Here is a 23,663-nt window from a genome sequence, read left to right on the forward strand (position 1 = left end):
TAATTTAATTGATAAGATAAATTAAAGATTGCAATATGGATATCAAATTGAAGAGGTTTAGGAAAGTTTACTGCCGAAAATATTGAGAAGGGTTACCACATTTTTGAAAGATCGTATTTAATTAAATTGATAAAATACATCAAATATTACAATACGAGTGTCAAACAACATAAAAATACTTTTAAGGCGCAGCGAAGCACGCCGGATATTTGCTAGTATGTTTATAAATTCAAGACCGTATTTCTACTTAAATTGCCTAACTTTGACAATTTGTATGGAATTTCATTAAGTGGGATACCAATTTATTCCAAAAAAAAAAATACTAAATTTACTAAAAATTTAGTTAAATTCTACATATTTGGCAACTTTCATAGAAATTTTTGAAATTAGCGATGGTCAAACTGGAAAAAATCTAGAAAAATTGGGGTTCTTTAAATTTTAGCCGTTGAAAACTCTCAACAAGCTAAGTCTAACTATATATATATCACTTTAAAAATTTGTAAATCCCCTTTTCAAAACATGTTTGATTTTCAAAGTCGGAATAGTTAAGCTTTTAATACATAAGTGCATCAAGTAACAGAACAAGTGCAGAAAATAACGGTTTTTCTTAATAAAATAAAAATGAAGGGTTCAGGAACTATGAGGAACCTATCTATTTTCACGTTTTTCTCGAGCTTACCTACAACCTACAATAAGTTATGTTTCGAATGTATTTCGTGATTTTTTTTTAGCACCGAAGGCATCAACACTCCTGTGTCGGAAGAATCTGCACCGTTTTGAAGTTACAGATTTTACTATTTCGAAAACGCAAGTACGCACATCTATGCGATTATACCGCAGTAAAAACTGTGAATTTATAGGAAAACCAAAAATATGTTTCAACAAAAATAAAATTCTTAACTTTTCTACATTAAACATGTTTTTTTTCTTATATTAAGTTCAAATTGGCCCCATTTAACTTGTTAAATGAAAAAAAACTTTTGGAAAACACAATCGTCCACATTGAACATTTGGAGCTAACTTTGACGGTTGTTTGATTACCAATAAAAATTCGAAAAAAAAATTATTCAAAATCAAGTTTTTGTGTTTCAATTTGTTTTGTGCGAATCATGGTACAATAAAAACAGGTAGAAGCCTATTTGACGTCAAACCTACAAAAGTCGAAGCTTTCGGAAGAGTAAATAAAAAATGAGCGTGTGTAAGGAAAAATAAAAAATTACATTTCACTGGTTGACGTTTTTAAGTAAATTTGAAGTTTATTTTTATTTATTTATTTTCTTTAGTTAAAAATTTGTTAACTTGTATGTTGTTTTCTGTTTTTGATTTATGAGTTGCAGTGTTGTTGGAGGGACTTTTCTGCATAAGGGTCATAGGTCCTGTACCTCCGGTGTATTTGTGAAATCTGCTCTTTTAAAATGTTTAACGCACAGCAAGGCATTTCGCTGCAGCTCTGCCCCACAGGACATTGAGGCACGTTAAAAAAATTAGTGGTATCTGCTTTATATTTAACACCACATAAAAAATCACGCTTCAGATGTTGCATTTTTAACACATACACTAAGTATAAACCGCACAACACTACAAAAATTCAAATGTTAATTAAAATTTGTTATTAACGAACGTTAAAAAAAAACGATATGACGATATAAGCGTAGGAAATAAAAGAAAAACAAGTTGAAGTTTAAAGGTTTGGTTCTCATGATAGCAACGTCATTTTGGCTTCTACCTGTATTTATATGCCTTGTGTGCGAATGGCTGCTTCATTATATTAACGCACATGATACTAATATTTAAAGGTAAAATCAAGGCATATTAAACAAGGTAGAAGTGATTTTGACATTTCTCTCTTTTGAACGCCGACTATAATGTCAAATGATGAATAACTTTTAACCCTTTTCAAGTTGGCATTTTCTAATTGTAATTAAAAATTCAATTGTGCTTAGAGATAGTTTTGAATTGTGCGATTTTTTTTTTGTTTTTCGACCACATGCATTTATAGATACATACATATACAAAAATGAAAAGGAGCAGGAACTACGAGCGTTGCATTGTGCGGAAAGTGGTGCGATACTTTAAGGCGCCTAGTTGCGAAGTTAGAAGACTTGGTTGCCTGAAGCTACGGAATTTCAAAACTGAGTAAGAGAATTTTCTTACAATATTATGCACACATAACCGCGTCAGGACCTAGATTTACACTGATATACATACGTATGTAGAAAAAAACATTAAATCGTTTTTTATAAGTGGGGATGTTTTTTAGAAGTAAATATTTAACTAAACGCGCACAAACATTGGGCGAATAGAAGCAAAAAATTTTTTACAACAGTTTAATAAAACATGTCTTTCATTTAATGACGTGGTATCCTTTATGAGGTATTCTTCTCTGTCCATATGTACATGTGCATATAAGATGCGAATGGAGCTAACATTCTTTGAAGGTAATATTGAAGTAACCCAGCAAAAAACACGATTACCACAGAAACGAAAGTTGAAACGAGCTAGGCGATGGGAATCGCTTACCCTTTCGCTTCAAGAAGGCATTATTTTAACAGGGGTATGCCATTGGCGGTAAGCCCTTACCCACAGCATTACCTTCAAACGAAGGGAGAACGCATGGATAAACAGAATCTAGAGAAGCGATCAAAGAATGCCTTACAGAGAAACTAATGTAGAATGCCTAGATAAATACATACTTATTTATATTAAATTGAAATTAAAAGATTAAAATTTTTATAAATAAATTTTTATACATACATATGTATACATTAATGTATTTAGATTTTACTTAAAAATCGGTATGAACATACATGCATATTTAATTAAGCTAAAAATTGTACTTCCTCACTCTTGTACTTCACGTCATTGACTGACTTCAACTTGGCTGCAGATTGAACAAAGCAAAACATGATTTTAATGCGAGACAAATTTCCACAGAAAGTAACGATAGAAATAGAATTTTTGGATATTAATTCTATTTTTCAGCTGACTACGATGCAGCATTCTACTTTGCATTCCCCGAATTGAAACAAAGAAGCGAAATAAATAAAATATTCTAGGACATTCTACTCTGAATTACCGGCAATGCCTAAAATAAGCGAAAAAATTCCTGTCTAGAACACGTTACCACTAAAAGCGATTACCGTTTTTTGTGCTGGGAATCCTTAAAATTAGTATACGTACATACATATCGCACACCGTCTTCAAAAGAGTCACAACTCAAAATTTGGCATATTTGATATTATGCGCTAAAAATGTACACAGAGCTTTTATTTACCTTTCAGCAGAAGCTGGACCACATTTTTGTTATAATTTGTTAAAAAAAAATCTAAGGTAAAATCGCCCTTGCCCATATGATTAGCATGTGCCAAAAAATAGTTTTTCGCATTTTCTGACAAACGTGTTATTTTGAATTGTGACTCTTTTGAAGACGGTGTGCGATATGTATGTATTTATGCTGATGAATTTCTATGGTGAAATTATAAGCAGGTGAAGTAATAAAAAAGCTTTCTCGCTTTATTTTCCTGACATGCGGCTATTTTATACAAATTTTTAACTTTTTTTGTTTTTGTTATTTTATGGCCTTATAATAATTATATTCAACAATTTTTATGAGCTTGAGGCCGTTTTTAGTGAAAACTTATTCTGGAAAAGCAACAATAATTTGAAAAAATGGTAGAAGTGATAGCTATTTCGGAAATCACCACATTTCCTCATCAGACTCCTTTCAGTAGGATTCGAACCGACGATCGCCACTGACTCAGCCAGTTGCCTACGCACTGTGCTAAGTTTGCCTTGTTAATTCTTGTTGCTTATTTCCAGTGGAATAATATTTCCAGTGGAATAACCAACAAGAATTAACAAGGCAAACTTAGCACAGTGCGTAGGCAACTGGCTAAGTCAGTGGTGATCGTCGGTTCGAATCCTACTGAAAGAAGTCTGATGAGGAAATGTGGTGATTTCTGAAATAGCTATCACTTCTACCATTTTTTCAAATTATTGTTGCTTTTCCACAATAAGTTTACACTAAAAACGGCCTCAAGCTCATAAAAATTGTTGAATATAATTGTTATAAGGCCATAAAATAACAAAAACAAATAACTTAAGGACGAGCATAGCTAAAAAGTTAAACATTCTAATAATAGAAATATTAACAAAAACCAACAAAACCAACAACCACATGATCAAGTGAATTGCAGCGGAATACCTGCGCTTGATTGTAGTTGGCTTAGCAAAGTGAAATAGTGGAAATAAGCAACAAGAATTAACAAGGCAAACTTCTACAATTTTTTCAAATTATTATTGCTTTTCCACAATAAGTTTTCACTAAAAACGGCCTCAAGCTCATAAAAATTGTTGAATACAAATTTTTAACGGCAAATTTTCAAATAAGATAGGGTCAAATCTTTTATCTCGCTCTTATTAATACACCTGGTATAATTTCACCATCATGAGGTTCAATTGATGCTAATTTGTAGCAAACATAGCACGCTCACCTCATAGGGTTAATTTTTTTGTTTACAGTTTTTTGACATTATAACTAGCTACAAGAGAGTTCGAGCTAGTTGTCACTTCTATCTTGTTGAATATGCCTTGGGTAAAACCAAAATGTATTCAACAAAGTGTGATTGATATTGACATTGCTCTCATAAGAAACAGGCAATAATGTCAAACTGCAATGAATTCTTAACCCATTTTAAAATATTTTTTTTTTTTCAAATTTGAATTTGTTAAAAAAAATTTACACAAAAACTTTTCAAGCAACAAATTTTCTTAATAAACGTGAAATTGTTAAGAGATACACCGCCGAGGAGAGCAAGAAAGTACATTTAAAGTTTGGTAATAAGTAAATACGTTCGACTTCGCTTAAATATTTAATGTAAGGAAACCAAGATGAAACGGAGCAAAACTTTTGAACGGTGCGCAGTGTGCAATAGAAGTCGGGACACGAAAATAGTGCGATGTTGTAAACCACCTAGTTGCGAGTTAAGACGGCAGCGATGTGATGTTGTACTACGTGATTCATCTCGCGTTTGTGAAAACCACTTCAAAGAAAGTGATTTCATTTGTTGTCCGTCCGGGTCAAGCACTTTCAAACGAGCTCGTTTATACCCAAACTATTTCGCATGAAAAAAATTTAATTTCAAAATTGTTAGAGTTAAGCTCTAATATAAAATTGGAAAAAATGTAAAATCATACTTTTATAAGTGTCGAATAATGGTTAGGATAAAAGTTTTAAATATAAAAATAAACGCACAAAGGCATAAAACTTGGACAATTAAAAGCAAGAAAACTTCTAAAACGATTTTATAAACAATTTGTTTTATTTTATTGACAAAATATATATATTCTAGGTAATGTAAGTAAAACAAAACTATAATCAAAATAAAAGCCTTGGGTATCAGTGCTGACAAGATACAGGCATCACTAGGGGGTTAATTCGTTTGTTTATACTTTTTGACATTATAGTACCTTAAAAGAGAGCCGCACTGAGTTGTCAATCACACCTTGTTTAATACACCTTGGGTAAAACCGCTCGCTCAATTCGTCGGCCATCATTTATTTTTTGAAGTTTGTCTACTTTATAAAATTGAAATTTTCAGAGCGACTCAAATGCCAAATAAAAGTAAAACAGAAAACAAATAGATGAAAATATTCAAATTTTCTTTTATTTGAGGCGGAAAGTGAGAATGTATTTATGAGATTGAAAATTTGAAAACATTTTTGTTATGTTAGCAAACTTCAAAAATGTTCAGGCTGCCTCTCAGCGGTTTTACCCAAGGCATATTTAACAAGGTAGAAGTGACAACTAGCTCGAACTCTCTTGTAGCTAGTTATAATGTCAAAAAACTGTAAACAAACAATCTAACCCTATGAGGTTCGCGTGCTATGTTTGCTACAAATTAGCATCAATTGAACCTCATCATGGTGAAATTATACCAGGTGCAGTAATAAGAGCGAGATGAAAGATTTAACCCTATCTTATTTGAAAATTTGCCTTTAAAAATTTGTATAAGATAGCCGCATGTCAGGAAAATAAAGCGTTAAAGCTTTTTTATTACTTCACTTGCTTATAATTTCACCATGGAAATGTATGTACGTATACTAATTTTAAGGATTACTTCAATATTACCTTCAAAGAATTTTAGCTGCATTCGCATCTTATATGGGCAAATCTAAAAAACAGGTAACCTTTGTGTTATTTAGCTTTATTTTCACTGTTGTAAACTAAATCAAGCTGGTTGCTTTTGGATATAATTCCTTGACGTATACTTGAAGCCTCAAAAAAAAATTTGGATCAATTTGCTGCATAACTTTTGAATTATAGGTGTTTAAATTTAAAAAAATAATGAAAAAAAAGTGAATTTTTTATGTAATTTTTAAGAGGGGCACAATTAATTATGTCATAACTTTTGAAGCATACCATATTCTGATTTGAAATTAAATGGGCATCTAGCACTTATGTGTACACTTCATATGTAGTAGGTAAGAAAAGTGTGCCTTAAAAAATAACGAAATGGCAAGTAACTCAAAGTCTGTAACGCACATTTCACAATTTTTAAAATTTTTGGTTTATCGCGTATAGGTTTTGAAGCATTTAATTTTAAGAACCTTTTAGGTATGTGTTGCATTCTACAAACAATTACGAATAATTTGATACCTTAGCAAGATGTGTGCTTTCAGAATAAACTAACTTTTAAAGATAAAATATTCTGCGATCTTGAGCGTAATTTTTATTCCAAAAACACCTTAATTGAAGGCACATTTGGAAAATACGTCGAAACGATCTAAATCTTTTTATAACTGCTAGTCCTCATAAATTTACATATACCTGTAAAATGCTTCAAAAAATTTGTCTCTAGAAGTTTGTAAAAACCCTGATTTACTACTTTTAATGATGCTCCTTCTTTTAGTCAGAATATTTCGAGAGTGGTATCAAAGTAACTTTTTTTCGACAAATGTTCTGATAACTAGTGTTACTTAATTGGAGCCTTCTAAATTCAATGGCGTCCTCAGTTTTGCCCTATTGGCTCCACTTTTCGAGATAGCAGTACTTGAAACTTTGCTTAAATTTTAACTATTTTATAAAAAAACTCCCCGAGTTTTGAAGATATTTTACTAAAATTTTGCACATAACCGTTTTTTAATATTACCTTAACTATTCCATAAAATCGTCGAAATCGGTTCACTAAAACATCTAGCTCCCATACAACTAATTGATCAGAGTGGTTGGTTTGCGTTATAACTCCTCAAATTAAACAGGTTAAAATTTAGTATAGGTTAAATTTAACATATAGCACGCATACAATTTATTACTCAGATATGAAATTAGAGTTATAGCGCAAAAACACATATCTGAGTAATCAGTAATCAGTAAATTTCGATAATTTTAAGGAATAATTAAGGTAATATTAAAAAACTATTATTGCAAAATTTTAGTAAAATAACTTCAAAACTGAGGGAGTTATTTATAAAGTAGTTAAAATTTAATCAAATTTTCAAGTACCGCTATCTGGAAAACCAGAGCGAATCTGGTAAAACGGTGCATGAAATTGAATTAAGAACGTCCCAATTAAGTGAGTTCAACTTTCAAAATCTTTGCTCAAAGTTTACAACTTGAACAGCGTAATTTGAACGCAGCTTATTATTTTGTTTTCCATTTCATGTTTCTTCCACGTCTAACTTTTGAAGCACTTGATGAATTACACTTATATTAATCGATTTATTAAGAGATTACGAATAAAATGATATATAAAACATAAGTGTGCTCACAAATTTAAAAATTGAATTTTTTTTTTTGAAAGTGTACCTATTTTTTAGATTTGCCCATATGCACATATACATATACAGAAAAGAATACCTCATAAAGGAAACCACGTCAATAAATGAAATAAATGTTTTATGAAACTGTTTTAAACATTTTTTTTGTTTCTATTCGCCCAATGTTTTTGCTCGTTTAGTTAAATATTTACTTCTAAAAAACAACGTATGTTTTCTTTTACATACGTATGTATATCAGTGTAAATCTAGGTCCTGACGCGGTTATGTGTGCATAATATTGTAAGAAAATTTTCTTACTCTGTTCAGAAATTCCGTGGCTTCAGGCAACCAAGTCTCCTAACTTCGCAACTAGGCGGCTTAAAGTATCGCACCACTTTCCATACAATGCAACGCTCGTAGTTCCTGCTCCTTTTCATTTTTGTATATGTATGTATCTATAAATGCATGTGGTCGAAAAACAAAAAAAAAAAAATTCACACAATTCAAAACTATCTCAAAGCACAATTGAATTTTTAATGAAAATTAGAAAATGCCAACTTGAAAAGGGTTAAAAGTTATTCATCATTTAACATTACAGTCGGCGTTCAAAAGAGGGAAATGTCAAAATCACTTCTACCTTGTTTAATATGCCTTGGTTTTACCTTCAAATTTTTGTATCATGTTAACGCATACGGACATGGTACAATAAAAACAGGTAGAAGCCAATTTGACGTCAAACCTACAAAAGTCAAAGTTTTCGGGAGAGTAAAAATAAAAATGAGCGTGTGTAAAAAAAAATAAAAAATTACATTTCACTGGTTGACGTTTTTAAGTAAATTTGAAGTTTAATTTCATTTATTTATTTTCTTTAGTTAAAATTTGTTAATTTGTTTGTTGTTTTCTGTCTTAGATTTATGAGTTGCAGTGTTGTTGGCATAAGAGTCATTGTAACAGCACTTGGCATCAAACGTTCCTTTCCTGTACCTCCCGGTGCATTTATAAAATCTGCTGCTTTAAAATGTTTAACGCACAGCAAGGCATTTCGCTGCAGCTCTGCCCCAAAGCTGCTTTCGCAACGCTCCTTACGCGAAGGACATTGAGGCACGTTAAAAAAATTAGTGGTATTTGATTTATATTTAACACCACATAAAAACAACGCTTCAGGTGTTGCATATTTAACCAGTGTACGAAAATAAACTATATTGTACGTTACTATTTCGTTTCGTTTATTACTTTAACAGTTCGGTACAATACGAAACAAAACGGCTGAGTTCACTTTGGCGATAGTACACTGCAGTAGTTTAGTAGTTACAGACGAAACAACAAACGAAATGAATCGTGCAGGGAAAATATATTTATGTATGCACATATATGCAATAAACAAATACAAAACGAATGGCTGCAATGAATAAAAAAATAAAAATGTTTTTTAATTGAATTGGATATGAAAATTTACAGAAAAAATTATTTTTCACGTAATTGAAACGTTTGCATACATATAAAACGTACCCTATGGTACAATTGTCACAAACGAAAAGCAAACGTTTCTCGTTGGGGAAAATGACAGTGAATCTTACAATTTGTTTCTGACTATTTACAAAACTGTACAAAACCACAAATGATATGATGATCGATGAGCAAATGGGAATTGTTTTGTACAGTTTATTTTCGTACCCTGTTTTTAACACATACACTAAGTATAAACCGCACAACCAAGGTGCATCCATACAAGGTGGTGGTGATTGCATATAAGTAAAAGTCCCGTGTATTTTGTTTTTGCTTTTTGGTACAGGAGGATGTCAAAACGAAAGGGAATAGGAGATAATTTTCATCATTTTCTTTTGTTGACATCCTAAAGTTGCGCCACTTCGTATGGATGACATTCTCCTGTACTAGTGTAGAGACAAAAATATCCAATCAGCTGATCAATCAACACCACCTTGTATTGATGCGCCTTGCGCACAACACTACAAAAATTCAAATGTTAATTAAAATTTGTTTTTAACGAACATTAAAAAAAAAAAAACAAACGACATGACATTTAAAGCGTAACGAAATATAGGAAATAAAAGAAAACCAAGTTGAAGTTTAAAGGTTTGGTTCTCATGAGAGCAACGTCATTTTGGCTTCTACCTGTATTTATGTGCCTTGCATAAGGATAACTTAGAGACTTCAAAATGTTTAGTTCGTATATAAATTTTTTTGAACGTTGGCGTGTCAAATGAAAGCTTTTGGGTATTTCTGATTGGCCGGAGCAGAAAGCTTTCTGATAAAACTCTGCGCTGAACTGGTTTTCAAACGAGTTAAATGATTTAACTGGTTCAATTTTCCAACAACAATTGCATGCGATTTAACTTGTTTATGAAAACTTGAACACTTGAAATGCCAACGCTCAACAAATTTAAATTCTCAAAAATATATAAAACTAAAAATTTCCAAAAAATATCAAATTTGTATGCATGTCTGCTCGCCAAAAAAGAGGTCAATGCGATAATTAGTTATTTCCCATTATGCCTCATCGTTCGCAGAGATAAATAGTGCATACGGAATAAACATTTTGATGTCTTTAAGTAAACCCTATGCGTTAATATCATGAAACAGAGATTCGCACAAAATAAATTGATTTTGAATATTTTTTTTATTATTTTTGTTTGTATTCAAAAAACCGTCAAAATTAACACCAAATGTTCAATGTTATGCTTCTGGCATAAGAATGGCCAAGGAATATTTAATAAGGTAGAAGTGACAACTAGCTCGGAACTCTCTTGTGGCTAGTTACAATGCCAAAAAGCTGTAAACAAGCAAATTAACCCCTTGAGTGGTATGTTTGCTACAAATTAGCATCAATTGATACGCATCATGGTGAAATTATACCTGATGTAGTAATAAGAGCGAGATGAAAGATTTGACACTATCTTATTTAAAAATTTGTATAAGATAGTCGAATGTCAGGAAAGTAAAGCGAGAAAGCTGTTTTATTACTTCTCCTATTTATAATTTCACCATGGAAACGCATCAGCATAAATACATACATTTGTACGTATACTAATTTTAAGAATTACTTCAATATTACCTTCAAAGAATTTTAACTGCATTCGCATCTTATATGCACATATACATATGTACAGAAACGAATATCTCATAAAGGAAACCACGCAATTAAATGAAAGAAATGTTTCATGAAACTGTTTTAAAAATTTTTTTGTTTCTATTCGCCCAACGTTTTTGCGCATTCAGTTTTTGTTTCAAATGTTTAATTCTAAAAAACATCCGGCACTTATAAAATAAATGATTTAATGTTTTCTTCTACATACGTATGTATGTATATCAGTGTAAATCTTGGTCGCGGTTATGTGAGCATAATTTTGTACGAAACTACTTATTTCTTGCAGACTTACTCAGTTCTGAACTTTTGTGTGCTTCAGGCCTTTCAGGCACTGGAACCTCCCAAGGCATGGGAACTGAACCTGGGTATAAACGCATGCGCTTCAAAATATTTGCCTGCAATGGGCAAGTAATGAAATCACTTGCGTTGAGATGATTTTCACAGACATGGAAATAATTTTCCAATTGAACACCGCAGCTGTTCTCCCAACGAAGTCTTCTAACATCGCAACTAGGCGCCTTAAAATATCGCATCACTTTAACGTCTTGGCCCTTGCCACACACAATGCAGTGATCGTAGTTCTTGCACCTTTTCATTTTTGTATATGTATCTATAAATGGATGTGGTCGAAAAACAAAAAAACATTCACACAATGCAATTGAATTTTTAATGAAATATAGAAAATTCCAACTTGAAAAGGGTTAAAAGTATCATTTGACATTATAGTTGGTGTTCAAAAGAGAGAAATGTCAAAATCACTTCTTCCTTATTTAATATACCTTGACGATATATATTATAAACAGGGAACGGATTTTTAGGACCTAAAAACCTATAAAAAAGGCAAAATAAAATAACGAAATAGGCTGTAAAAGGCAAAATAAAATAGCGAAATAGGCAGAAAAAAGCACTAGAAGTCGAAAAAAAGGCAGAAAAGGCACTAGAAATCGCAAAAAAAGCAAAAGAAGGCACTAAAGAAAGACGAAAACCGAAAAATAATCAAAAAATACGTTAAAATTTTTAACTAACAAATCTTAATCTCTATAGTTGAAGTAACATTGAATCACTAGATGCATTTTGAAGTTTTCTGGCAGCATTTTTATTTGATTTTCGCGAAGAAAAGCCTTGAATGTACTAAATGTGCGCTCGACGTGAGTTGATACAAGTGGCGCCCAATTTAAATATGGAACGTTTAAAATTTGCATATTATCAGGAATAAGGGCTTTCTCCTCGCCCTTAAAAATTTTATCCACACCCCGTTTTGTCTCCGAGCCTACATTAGCTGAGAAAACGGCTTTGAAACTTTCCAGCATTAATTCGGCAATAGGTCCCTGCGATTCTATAAGCCGCTCCTCAATAGTGGTATTCACCGAATTGAGCAAGTGGCCTGGCACTCTGCCAGACTGTCAGGATACTTGCTCACTTTGTTGAATTCCACTAATGTAATCAAAAATAAATTTTGTGTTTGTTTCTTAAAATGTCATACTCATGTAAAGCAAAAAAGCCACATTCTCCGCCCTTTGAAGCTTTGTCAGCGGCGATCGTTGCCCTGCAAACCATATGGTTGCTTAAAACGAATATATTATCCAATGTTGGAGCTAGACAAGGGCAAGAAGGCAAAAACATGCCCTTTTGCATGGTTGACTGTAACATCAATAATATTTTGCACTGTGGAAAGCCAACATTTTTGGGAGAAACGAAATCACCATTAATGTTTGCTTAAGTATTTCACTACTACACACTGCGATTTTCAATACATACTAATTTTCTGGGCATTTAATTTTAACTATTAAAAAAAAAACACAAAATTGAAATGCTATAATCACTTATTTTAAAGGTAGAAAAGGCAAATATCTTAAAAACAGCAAAAAAAGGCAAACATCAAATGTATATATTATATGGAATCAGGGAAAGCACTTTCCATAAAATCCGTTCCCTGATTATAAAACATAGCCAAACTTGCCCATAAATAAGTTAGATGTATGACCTTTCTTAAAAAATAAAAATGACAAATTCGACAACGAGAGGAGATGACGAAATAAATGGAACGGTATCTTAAAGCTTTTTAGATGGGGAACTGAGGAAAATAGTCTCGTTGACATTTAAATGACCTCAAAAACTACCAGGATTTAAATCCTTTTCTTTTTAACCAACTTCCTAAAAAGGAGGAGGTTATCAGTTCGTCGGAATATTTTTTTTTGTATGTATGTTGCCGCATAACTTTGGACCACGTCAACTGATTTCGATAAATCTTTTTGCATCGGAAAGGTAGTGTCTCAGAGGTGGGCCCATAGTAATCTGGTTTAGATCCGATCATTGGATCATGAAATATATATATATATTTTTTAAGTCTTTTTTTTTTGCTAAAAATTACTTGTTTTGTTTTAAAACCAGTATGCAATTAACTTTTTAAAAATTTCAGATTCATATTTTTGCTGTTTTTGCGTCAATGAATCCATTACTATGGTCGCAGGAACAGAAAATGGTTAAGTTGTTTTTAAAAGGTAAATTTCCAGCTGTTTTTAGGTAACAAAATACAAAAATCAAAAATTTCACTTTTGAAGGCCATTTTAAACGTCTGATTGAATGAAAAATTACCTCGACTTCCAAACCAACTTTAAAAAGTAAAATTCTTAAATTTTTTCTGTTTTTGGCCTAAAAACAGCATACAATGAACTTAAAATAAAGAAATTACGTTTTTTGGTTACTGCGACCATGGAAATGGATTCCTTCATAGAGTGCGACCGATTAATCAGCATCGCCCATTTTTGGCCGATTCTTTTTACTGTTTCCGCACTTCATTTCATGTTATTTATTTTTTAACCGACTTCAAAAAAGGGGATGGTTAACAGTTCGTCGGAATATTTTTTTTTATGTATGTTACCACATTGGACCACGTCAACCGATTTCGATAATTCTTTTTCTATCGGAAAGGTAATGTCAAAGGTGGATCCATAGTAATTTGGTTTAGATTCGATCATTGGATCACGAAAAAATTAACGGTACTCCTAAATGTTTATATGAGAATTGAAGTCGGTTGTGTTTTTGCTTAAAAATTACTTGTTACTTTTTTAATTCCCTTAAAGTTTTGAATATTAATGCATCTGAATCCTCTCATAAATGTGTTCCATGTTTCGTTTTTGTGATATATTACGGAGGCGAGAGTCTAAGTAGGGAAGACACATTTTAGCAAGTTTTCACTTTTATTTTTCTTAGCAAATCAAAATTTCAAACTTTGTACAACATTTATAAAAATTCGGCGAATTTCAACAAATGTTCATCAAAATATTAAACTGTTTATCAGATTTTTTTGAATTTTTTTGAGAACGGAGTTTTTTAGATTTTAATACCTATAATAAAGTGCAAGTTTGAACTAGCTAGGACTTATCGTTGATTTTTGACAATTTTTTGTTCACGCATTTTCTTTCATACAAAGTATTTTCGACGATTTTCAGCAACACCTTCCACAAAAAATTGCCAAAAATCAACGGCAAGTCCTAGCTACTTAGAATTTTGATTTCGTTATAATAAAATTGAATGGGCTACAAGACTGCATACTAGAATGTTTCTAGAAAATGTAGTTAAAAAGCTGTTCAATTTTGCTAGTTTTTGCACAAAGTTTGAAATTTTTACTTACATGTTTTTTGTTAGATAACGAGCTACACTTTCATAAAAAAATAATAAACACTAAATAAACGAAAGGCAAATAGCCAAAGAATGCTAAAATGTCGTCACTGTATGTATTCTTACGATTATCCTGGAATTAATCGCTGAATTCATAAATCCTTCAGGTTCTGTTCATTAAATTGTTAAATTGTTTACGTTACAACAATATTTTCATTACTGTTTATTAACAAATTGTATTCAATACAACAGTTATAGTCCAGCGGAAGCTGCATTTTTTACTTTTTTTACGAATGAGCTATTTATTTTACATTCAATAAGAAAAAGACTAGGGAACAAAGTATTGCAATGCTATTTATGCATAATCGATATACTGCTTTAGCCTTGATAATATTTTACCATTTTAATATTTTTTGTTTGTTAGAGCGTGTGTGAATCGGTTAAAAAGTTCGCGGCGAGTAAAGTGAAATTTTTTACAAATGTATAGAAATTTTTGATAATCGCAAGATTGTTGATGTAAATCATTTTTCGTTAAATCTAAGCAAAAACAATAAATATTAGGAAATAGAGTAGGGCTGCCATAAGTCCCCGTTTCCAGGCACATGTCCTCGTTTCGGACCCTTTGTCCCCGTTTACAACCGAAATGTCCCCGTTTAATGCTTGGGACAACAAAATTTTATTTAATTTTGTAAATTTTAATTGGTTGGAGGAAAATTATTTAGTCTTATCGTGAGTTTCGCCCGAATATTTTTCATCCACCCGTAAGGAATACGCGTTCGAAAGTGAACAATTTCGTGCGAAAATAAAACTCATGATAAGGTTGATTGCCTTTCCTAGTTATATATTAGAAACAAGTAGACCGGATATATGATTTCAATCGATAGTTGAAAAAGTGTCATCTTTAGTAGTCAGTTGTAATTATCGTAAAATTGTGTTCTCAAGAAAGAAAAACCATTCTGTTTACTTGCATGGCTGCGTTGCTGATCAAAATTAAAGTTTACGTATACGCGAAAAGAGACCCTGTAACATGTAATATGAGTTAGTTATACCATGTTCTTTGAAAACGAGTTTTGGGATTGTGGGCTGAAGGCTGTTCACACCGGCTGTTAGTGTTCTCGTTGACATTTCTTTCGTGAGTTTTCAAGTACATAGTTTTCAGCGAAAACTGGTTTTCATTTGATAGATTTTACGTGGACGAAAACACGAGTTTTAGGCCGAATACCAGTTTTAGCAAAGTTTTCGATGTCGGTCAGAACATGGTATTACGTAAAAGTGTGTTAAAATAGTACTTGTTTTGTTTTCTTCCACTTACGCTAAGAAATATAAACACATACGTTCCTGAACTGAACACAAATTTTACTTTGACCTCTAGTGGTTATTGTTTTGTTTGTTTGTATAAACATACTTTAAAACGTAGAAATGTTCTTATGACATACTTATGTATATAATAAAATACTTTATGTGTATAAATACGTTCATTCAGTGAAAATAAAATGTTTGTTTGATCTAAATTGATTATGGTTTATGCAATTCCGTTTTTGTATGTATTACAACAGAGCATCAACTAAGTTTTCCTCTACAATTGAACGAGACTATAAGTGTAAAGATGATTTAAAAAAATTAGAGTTTGGAAAGAATGAAGATTTTTTGCTAAGGGTCCCGTTTGAGGCCTAGCAATTATGGCAGCCCTAAAACAAAGCCATCAGAAAACAAAATTAAGATATAGTATTACACTTCATTGAATATTTCTTGTATAATTATTTATTTAATGTTCCAAAAGCTTTAAGTAATTGATTAAAAGCTTAATTTGATGAATCGTAATCAATAATGTTAGATTCTTAAAATATTAATTTCACCAGCTTTTCTCACAGAACTATGTTACCGATTCATACACAGCCTTAATTCGCAGCATGAATAAAAAATCTGATACCCATACGCCATGTTACACAAATAGTCCTATGTTATAGAAATAGTCGTATATTGGATTGTCTTTAGCACAATAGACTTGAAAATGTATACATATATGAAAAGTGATTAATGATCTAAATCCATAAACAACTTTTTAATATACACACAAATCACGTTTTAATAAATGTACGGAAAAGTAGACAAAAAAATAACCCTGGACACATGCGCCCCACTTTTTTAATTTAAATCTCAAACTTTTTATAATGACTTGTTAAAATTTTTAAATCTACGCCCTCCCTATGTGTCTAGGAATAACTATTTTATACATTTATAAAGTGGTATATTATCAAGTTTATTTTCTTCGTATCTGGTTATAATTGAGCTTTTTAATTTTTTCGATCCATGGTTTTTGTTAGCTAGTGAGTAATACTTTGAAGAACACTAAATAAACAAAAGAAAAATAGCCAAAGCTTGTTAGATGTCGCGTTCCTATTTATATTTTCACCGCCGTTCTTATGAACATCTTTTTTTAGAATTGTTATAAACGGAATAATTTTTATAGAAATCTTTCATTTATTTGAAGATGTTGATTAACCAAATTATTTGGCAAATTCATAATATTTATTTTGCATTTATAGATTGAACGCATCTTCGAACCGAAGTGTACCTCAGGCTGACAATAATATGCTTAATAGTTCTCGAAGAACGTGGACGTGCTCAAAATGCTCCTATGCATATAATCGCATTTGGACAGACAGTTGTGAGATTTGCGAGTCAATTCGTAGTCAACCAACAGCGGAGCAGCCCAGTCTAATAACAGTAACCAAACTGGAAACCTCAGTAACAGCTAGTGGTAAGTCAGTACATCCCCTGCAAACCAAAGTTCCCAAAATCTGATCGAGATCTTTAACGAGTATCGGAGGTGTGTTCCGAATTCTGTAACGATTTATTCACGAATCTCCAAAGACAATCATATGAAGTGGTTGACACGGGCTCGTAAAGAAATTTCTGTACGATTTCTTAAAGAAACTTCGGAAAAATTCTTCATTGCTTTACCGATATTCTTTCGCAAAAGAATCTAAGTGTGCACACCGAAACTATTACACTACTATGATTAGGAGCTTAATATGCGGAGTGCCTTAGTCTACTTCAAATACACTTTCGACAGCCCTAAAAGGAGTTGCCTATAGGCCTCGGGGTTGTCACCAAACGGTGTTTCATACAGGGCGACTCTTTCTCGTGATTTCTTTATTCTGATGTCAGTCACCGACTTAGCTCTGACGTGTTCGGACGTTCTTTTCTTCCGGTGTGCTATGAGAGAGATATCTTATTTTCCACATTTTGGGTATACCTATTTCGTTACTCTGTGATGCTTCTAGTGATTCCCAAAATCCAGTGAACAAATTCAGTCCTAAGTGATTGTGAAAATAGTGTATACATTGCCCCTTGGGGCTTCACAACCTATAGGTTTGCCCTACTTTCCCCTAGCCCTCAGACAAAACGAAAAAAAAAACTAATAAATCCCAAAGATCCTTTCCTGAACTACCACCTATTGATTTTTCAAAAACCGATGATCCTAAATTTATAGTCATCAATTCACAAGATGAAAAAAGCCACTCTCTCACTTCTCATGCTTCGCTATTCACAAAGCTATTTTAGCTATCAGCAAAGATGTAAGTACCATAACTGAACTGCGAGACGAAAGCCTTCTTCTCCTTGTTACAAATAAAAAAACTGCTGAGAAATTCATAAAGGCAAAAACCCTTTCTTCCATCTTTCAAATCTCTGCTAAATATCACGAGCACCTCAATTGCGTGAAAGGTACCATTTTTGCACCCTTTCTCTATCACGTACCAGATAACGAAATTATTATTATTATTATTATTATGGGCCATATGCACCGCGACCTCTAAAGTGGTCTATTGTGCGTTGGCCCCCGCCCTATATGGGAAGGCTCTTAATGTAGCCTAGCACCTCCAAGGGCGTTTTGTTCCAAATTTCAAATGGATTAAGGGTAGCGCCACCAAAGTTGGCTAGTCCGCGCCTAGCGAGAGTATCACATTCACAGAGAATGTGTTCTGGCGTTTCTTCGTCCAGCTCACAGAAGCGACAGACGTTTGTTTCTGAAAGATTGATTTTACTGAGGTGGTAACGAAGAGAACAGTGTCCCGTGTAGTACCCGGTGAGAGTTTTGAGGTCCTCTCTGCCTATATTAATTAGTTTCTTTGGAACTTCGTTTGAAGGACAGATAAATCGTTTGGCTTGTCTTTGCCCTGGACATTCCATCCAATGCCTGTTGAACATTTTGTCTACCCAGTCCCCTTTATATGTGCTTTGGTGAGCCCACAAAAGGGTTCCGGACCATATAATACTGCGGCAGCTCCCTGTTTCGCTAGGCAGTCAGCCTCCTCATTGCCATCATGTCCCTCATGCCCTGGTACCCATCCTAATAAAACTGTATTCTTGTCACCAAGAGCATTTAGTACATTTCGGCAATCATATACTAGCTGAGAACTTATTTTGTGGGACTTCAGGGCCAGTAGGGCTGCCTGACTGTCCGACATAATGCAGATATATTTCGTTAACGTTCCCCTTCTAAGACATTCTCTGCCACAAATTTCTATTGCATGAATCTCCGCCTGAAAGATGGTGGGGTAGCTACCCATAGGTATCGATTTTTTAAAGCTCGGCCCAAAAATGCCAGCCCCAGTTTTACCATTTTCAAGCTTAGATCCATCAGTGTACTAAACCTCCCCTTTAGGTTTGGTGTATGGGTTCCCTGTATTCCAGAGAGCTCGATCTGCAATGTGTACCTCAAATTTCCTAGAGATTTCTAGTTTTGGAACCATTGCATCGCGCATTTGTAGGATCATTAGCGAATTTCATTAGGACCTTCATGTGACCCGTCATATTTCCGATTTTCAGGTCGGAGGTGTTCAGGATTCTCAGTGCCGCTGTGGTAGCCTGATTTTCTATTAAAATAGGAAAGGGAGGTATTCCAACCAGGGCGCTGAGTGCATCGCCCGGGCAGGTCTTCATAGCTCCTGTTATGCCAATGCAAACTATTCTGTGCAATTTACTTAGCTTAGTGCTTGCACCTCTTTGTGTAGCCTTAGTCCACCATGCTAAAGAAGCATAGGTTACTATTGGCTTAACGACAGTGTTTAATGACCAGTAGGTCATTTTGGGGGTAAGGCCCCATGTTTTACCAAAAGGTCGTGAACAGGCAAAGAAGGCCTTCATCGCCTTGTTGATAACAGTGTCCAAATGTGCATTCCAGTTAAGTGTTTTATCAAGAGTTACTCCCAGATATTTAGCTTCACTGGAAAATTCTATTTCTGTGCCGCTCAAAGTGACTTTAGTAGTAGATAATTTCCTCCTTCGAGTGAATGGAACAATAATAGTCTTCGTAGGATTGATAGTTAGGCCTTTATCCTCACACCATTTGTGTGTGATGCGTAAGGCTTGTTGCATGCGGTTGGTGATAGTTTCGTTATGAAGCCCTGTTATGCAGATTACCAGATCATCTGCGTAGCCTTGCGTTTTAAAGCCTTGGCTGTTCAGTGTGAAAAGAAGTTCGTCTACAACCATAGTCCACAAAAGGGGAGAGAGTACACCCCCCTGAGGGCATCCCCTTGTGGCTGTTATCGATTCTATCGTGCCTCCTAATTCCAAACTGATGTTTCGTGTTCTTAACATTGATAACACCCATTGATTTATGATTGGGCTTACACCCTTTCTTAACAAGGCATCTTTTATTGCCTTATATGATGTGTTATCAAAAGCTCCTGAAATATCAATGAAGGCGCAAATGGCTATATTTTTAGACTCCAGCGCCTTCTCAATTTTTGAAGGGTATGAATGGCAGTCTCAGTGGATTTGCCTGGTTGATAGGCAAACTTGTTCTTATTCAGATGCCGTTCCCTTAGGTTGACTTCTCTGATGTACTGATCCAGTACTTTCTCCATGCCTTTTAGAAGAAATGAACTGAGGCTAATTGGTCGGTAGGATGACGGTAGAAACACAACCTTAACTTCAGACCATATGCTGGGAATGTGACCCAACAAGAGCGAAGCTCTATAGAGTTAGGAGAGGACCGTGTGTCTAATTCCATGCTGCAGGAGACATGGATAGATTCAATCCGGTCCTGGTGATTTGTATGGGCTAATGTTTATAAAGCCCATTGCATCCGCTCTACAGTGGTCAGCTTCGTAGCAAGGCTTTGTTCTCTTCCAGAGGTGGATGTTGGAGCACCCAATTCTGGTCGACAGTAGCCGCTATACAGCGCGGGAAGTGAGTATCCAGCAAGAGTCTGCTGGTCTCACCCGGATGCTGAGTGTAGCTCCCATCTGGTCTCTTAAGGGTGCCAATTGTATTCCTGTAATCCCTTGTTAGAGCTTTTTGGAGGCGTACTGCCTCTGGAAGGCTATTTATTTACTCACAGTGGCTTCGCCAGCTAGCTCGTTTGGATTTCCTTAGCTCCTTGTTGTAGGAAGTTAGCGCAAGTTTATACGGATTCCAATCACCCGTATTTTTTGCCCTATTGAATAGTCATCTGGCCTGGCATCTCATTTGCTCAAGCTTCTTACTCCACCAAGGCACATCTCGTTTGGATCTTACCTTTCCTTGGGGGCAACTACTGTTGAAAGCTATTACAATATCTGAGTGAAGCTGTTCAGCTTCATCCTCAAGCTCCTGTTTAGTTATAATTGGGTGTTTGGGGCTGTTTCCGCCCTCTTCTATAGTAAAGCGGAAGAGTTCCCAGTTCGTTTTCCTGGGATTTCTGAAAACTAGTTCGTGTTCAGGAAAGAGACCCATGTCGAATTCTATATGCATATGGTCCGACATTGATACCTCCCCCGAGACACGCCAGTTTGTGACAGATTATGACATGTTTTGACTGCTTAGAGTTAGATCCAAGACCTCACCCCTTAGAGCGTTTCTAAAAGTCGGTTCACTGCCACGATTTATAATATTTATATTATGACTACTAATAAACTCGAGGAGTACTCACCCCTTTTGTTGGTATCGGTGCTGCCCCAAACAGTGTTATGCGAATTGGCGTCACAGCAGAGGATCCAGGGTTTACCACTCTGCTGGCAGTGCTCAACGAAAGCCTTTACTTCTGCTGTCGGGGCCATCTCCTCACCCGGAAAGTACGCTGAGGCAAGTACTGCCTCTTGTACACCCCTTGGAGTGGGAATTTCGGCCCAAACCGCAACCAGATCCGCCGTCATGAACTGTAATAGAGGAAGCAACGTTAGTTTTTTACTTAATAGCCGCCCTTGGGCGAGGGCTGCGTGCATATATGATCTTACCATCATTGATGTTCAGACCTTTGACCTCACCACGTAGTATCCAGAGTTCCTGGATGAAGGCTATACTTAGACCCTCGTTAGTGAACCTCCTGCAGAGAACATCTGACGCTGCCTTGGCATGATGAAGATTCACTTGGAGGCATTTCAGATGCCTCGAGTTTGCGTTGGGCTTAGGGAGAGATGGCATTATTTGCGGTCTTTACGGCCGAGCAGCCACCTTCTTCCCCTTATTGCTACCCAGCAAGGCCTTCTCCTCGGCTGTCCTTGAGCCCCCTTTGCTTTTGCGGCTTTGAGTAGCCGCTTTGGAACTGCCATGCAGTGGTGGCCTTATTATGTTCCGGGGGAGCTCAATGGGCCTGACATTTTGTTGGGCTCTGTCTAGCACCTGCTGCAGGGTCAGGACTGATGTTGCTGTGGGTCGCGGAGGCGATGTCACGCTGGCTTGAGCTACTGACAGCTCAGGCGGCGGCTTTGTCTTTTCCGGCTCCGGTGATTGCTGCTTCTGTACTGGTACGTCTGTTGAGAGCTGCCTCGGGGCGACGGTGACAGACTTCGAACAACGGGGTTGTTCGTCCGTGCTCGTTCCGTCGGTATCAGCGGCATCCTTTTCTACCACTGGTACCAACGGCTTGACTTTTTCCCTCAACTTGACCGTACCGTAGCCATAGTCGACAACATTTCCTCTCTGTTTGAGGATGTCTGCCGAGATCGGGTCTACCGCAATGGTGATTTCTACCACTGTGGACTTGCGCACCCGATTTAGAACTCGCCAGTCCATTATTTTCAGGCCTTCATTCTGCCCCTGAAGAAGTAGTAGCGCGTCCTCATTCTTGGAGCTATACAGCTCCGGGAAGAATCCCACCAAAATTATGCGGCGAGGCGTTTCCGTGTCCGCTACCACCTTCATCTTTGCCCCTTTCCAGGGGGCAAGCTTCGGAACTATAGCCCTTATCCACTCCGCAGTTACTGCGTCCCTGCAGATAATGGATAACCATCCCGGACGAAAAGTGCAGCCATCAAAAATAGGCTTTACAGCGCTATCTTTGTTGCTTCTTATTGCCCTAAGGATGGCATTCTGAATGGCCCTCGAAATTGTCGGAGGTTTGGAAAAATATGGAGTGACAGCTGTTTATAAATTTCAGAAAAATGTGGAAGGTGTCTCAACTGCAACCGGAGCAATGGGCTTGATATTTGAAACATATAAGCTGGCAGAAAAAATCGATGTAGCCTGTCGTAAAATTTCTGTCCGCCCGTACTTTCCAAACCCGATGCGCTGCAGAAGCTGCCAAAAGCTAGGGCATACTATAAAACATTGCAAAGGCAATGACATGAATATAGAATGTTCAAGAACCATGTGCGCGAATTGTTCAGGCGAACACCCTTCCTCCTCAAACATCTGCCCCAAATACATACAAACAAAAGAAATACTGAAAATAAAAACTACCGAAAAATTGCAGCATGCGCGAAGCAACCAACAAATACAAAGCCCAAACCTGTTCCAACCCTTCTTACATCCCCTTTTCAAAGATGGTCACCTCACCTACTATCTTACCAAACACAGTAGTCAACAATATTTCTTCTTCAATCTCAAATACAGCAAAAAAAATATAAAGAAAACAATTTATCCCAAAACCCTCTTCGTGAGCCATTCGCCGCTTCAGAAAAATCCACCTCATCAAACTCCACCACACCACTATCTCATTCCCTCTCTTCGCGCACAACGCACGACTTCGCCATCTAATATGAATTCAAAAATTTTCAACACCCTTTCACCTTGCACATCATCATCTTCTGCACCAACCAAACTCTTCTCTCACTTAACCACCAGAACCGCACCCCTTCTAGCATTAATTATACTTCTTCCTTGTCTTGAAGTGAAGACTGTGATGATCTGGCGTATTTAAACTTGGCGCAAGCTAAGCCAAATAACACCAGCGATCACGTCAGTGACT

The 23,663-nt window shown here is 35.4% G+C and overlaps 1 protein-coding gene across 2 annotated transcripts in view; it reads left to right on the forward strand.

The window, feature by feature from the left end:
- Positions 1 to 23,663, forward strand: part of LOC118734174 (calpain-D) — a 145,661-nt gene that overhangs the window by 41,555 nt on the left and 80,443 nt on the right. Inside the window, exon 2 of one of the 2 annotated variants that reach the window (XM_036463894.1) lies at positions 17,032 to 17,246. The exons of the other annotated variant lie outside the window; for it this stretch is intronic. Within the exon in view, the coding sequence (XP_036319787.1) occupies positions 17,078 to 17,246 (169 nt within the window). The 5' untranslated portion in view covers positions 17,032 to 17,077. The remainder of the gene's footprint in view (positions 1 to 17,031; positions 17,247 to 23,663) is intronic. 2 annotated transcript variants of the gene reach the window in all.

Source organism: Rhagoletis pomonella, unplaced genomic scaffold (assembly GCF_013731165.1).
Source record: "Rhagoletis pomonella isolate Grant_MI unplaced genomic scaffold, Rhpom_1.0 Rhpom_scaffold_00002, whole genome shotgun sequence".
Classification (NCBI taxonomy): Eukaryota; Metazoa; Arthropoda; class Insecta; order Diptera; family Tephritidae; genus Rhagoletis; species Rhagoletis pomonella.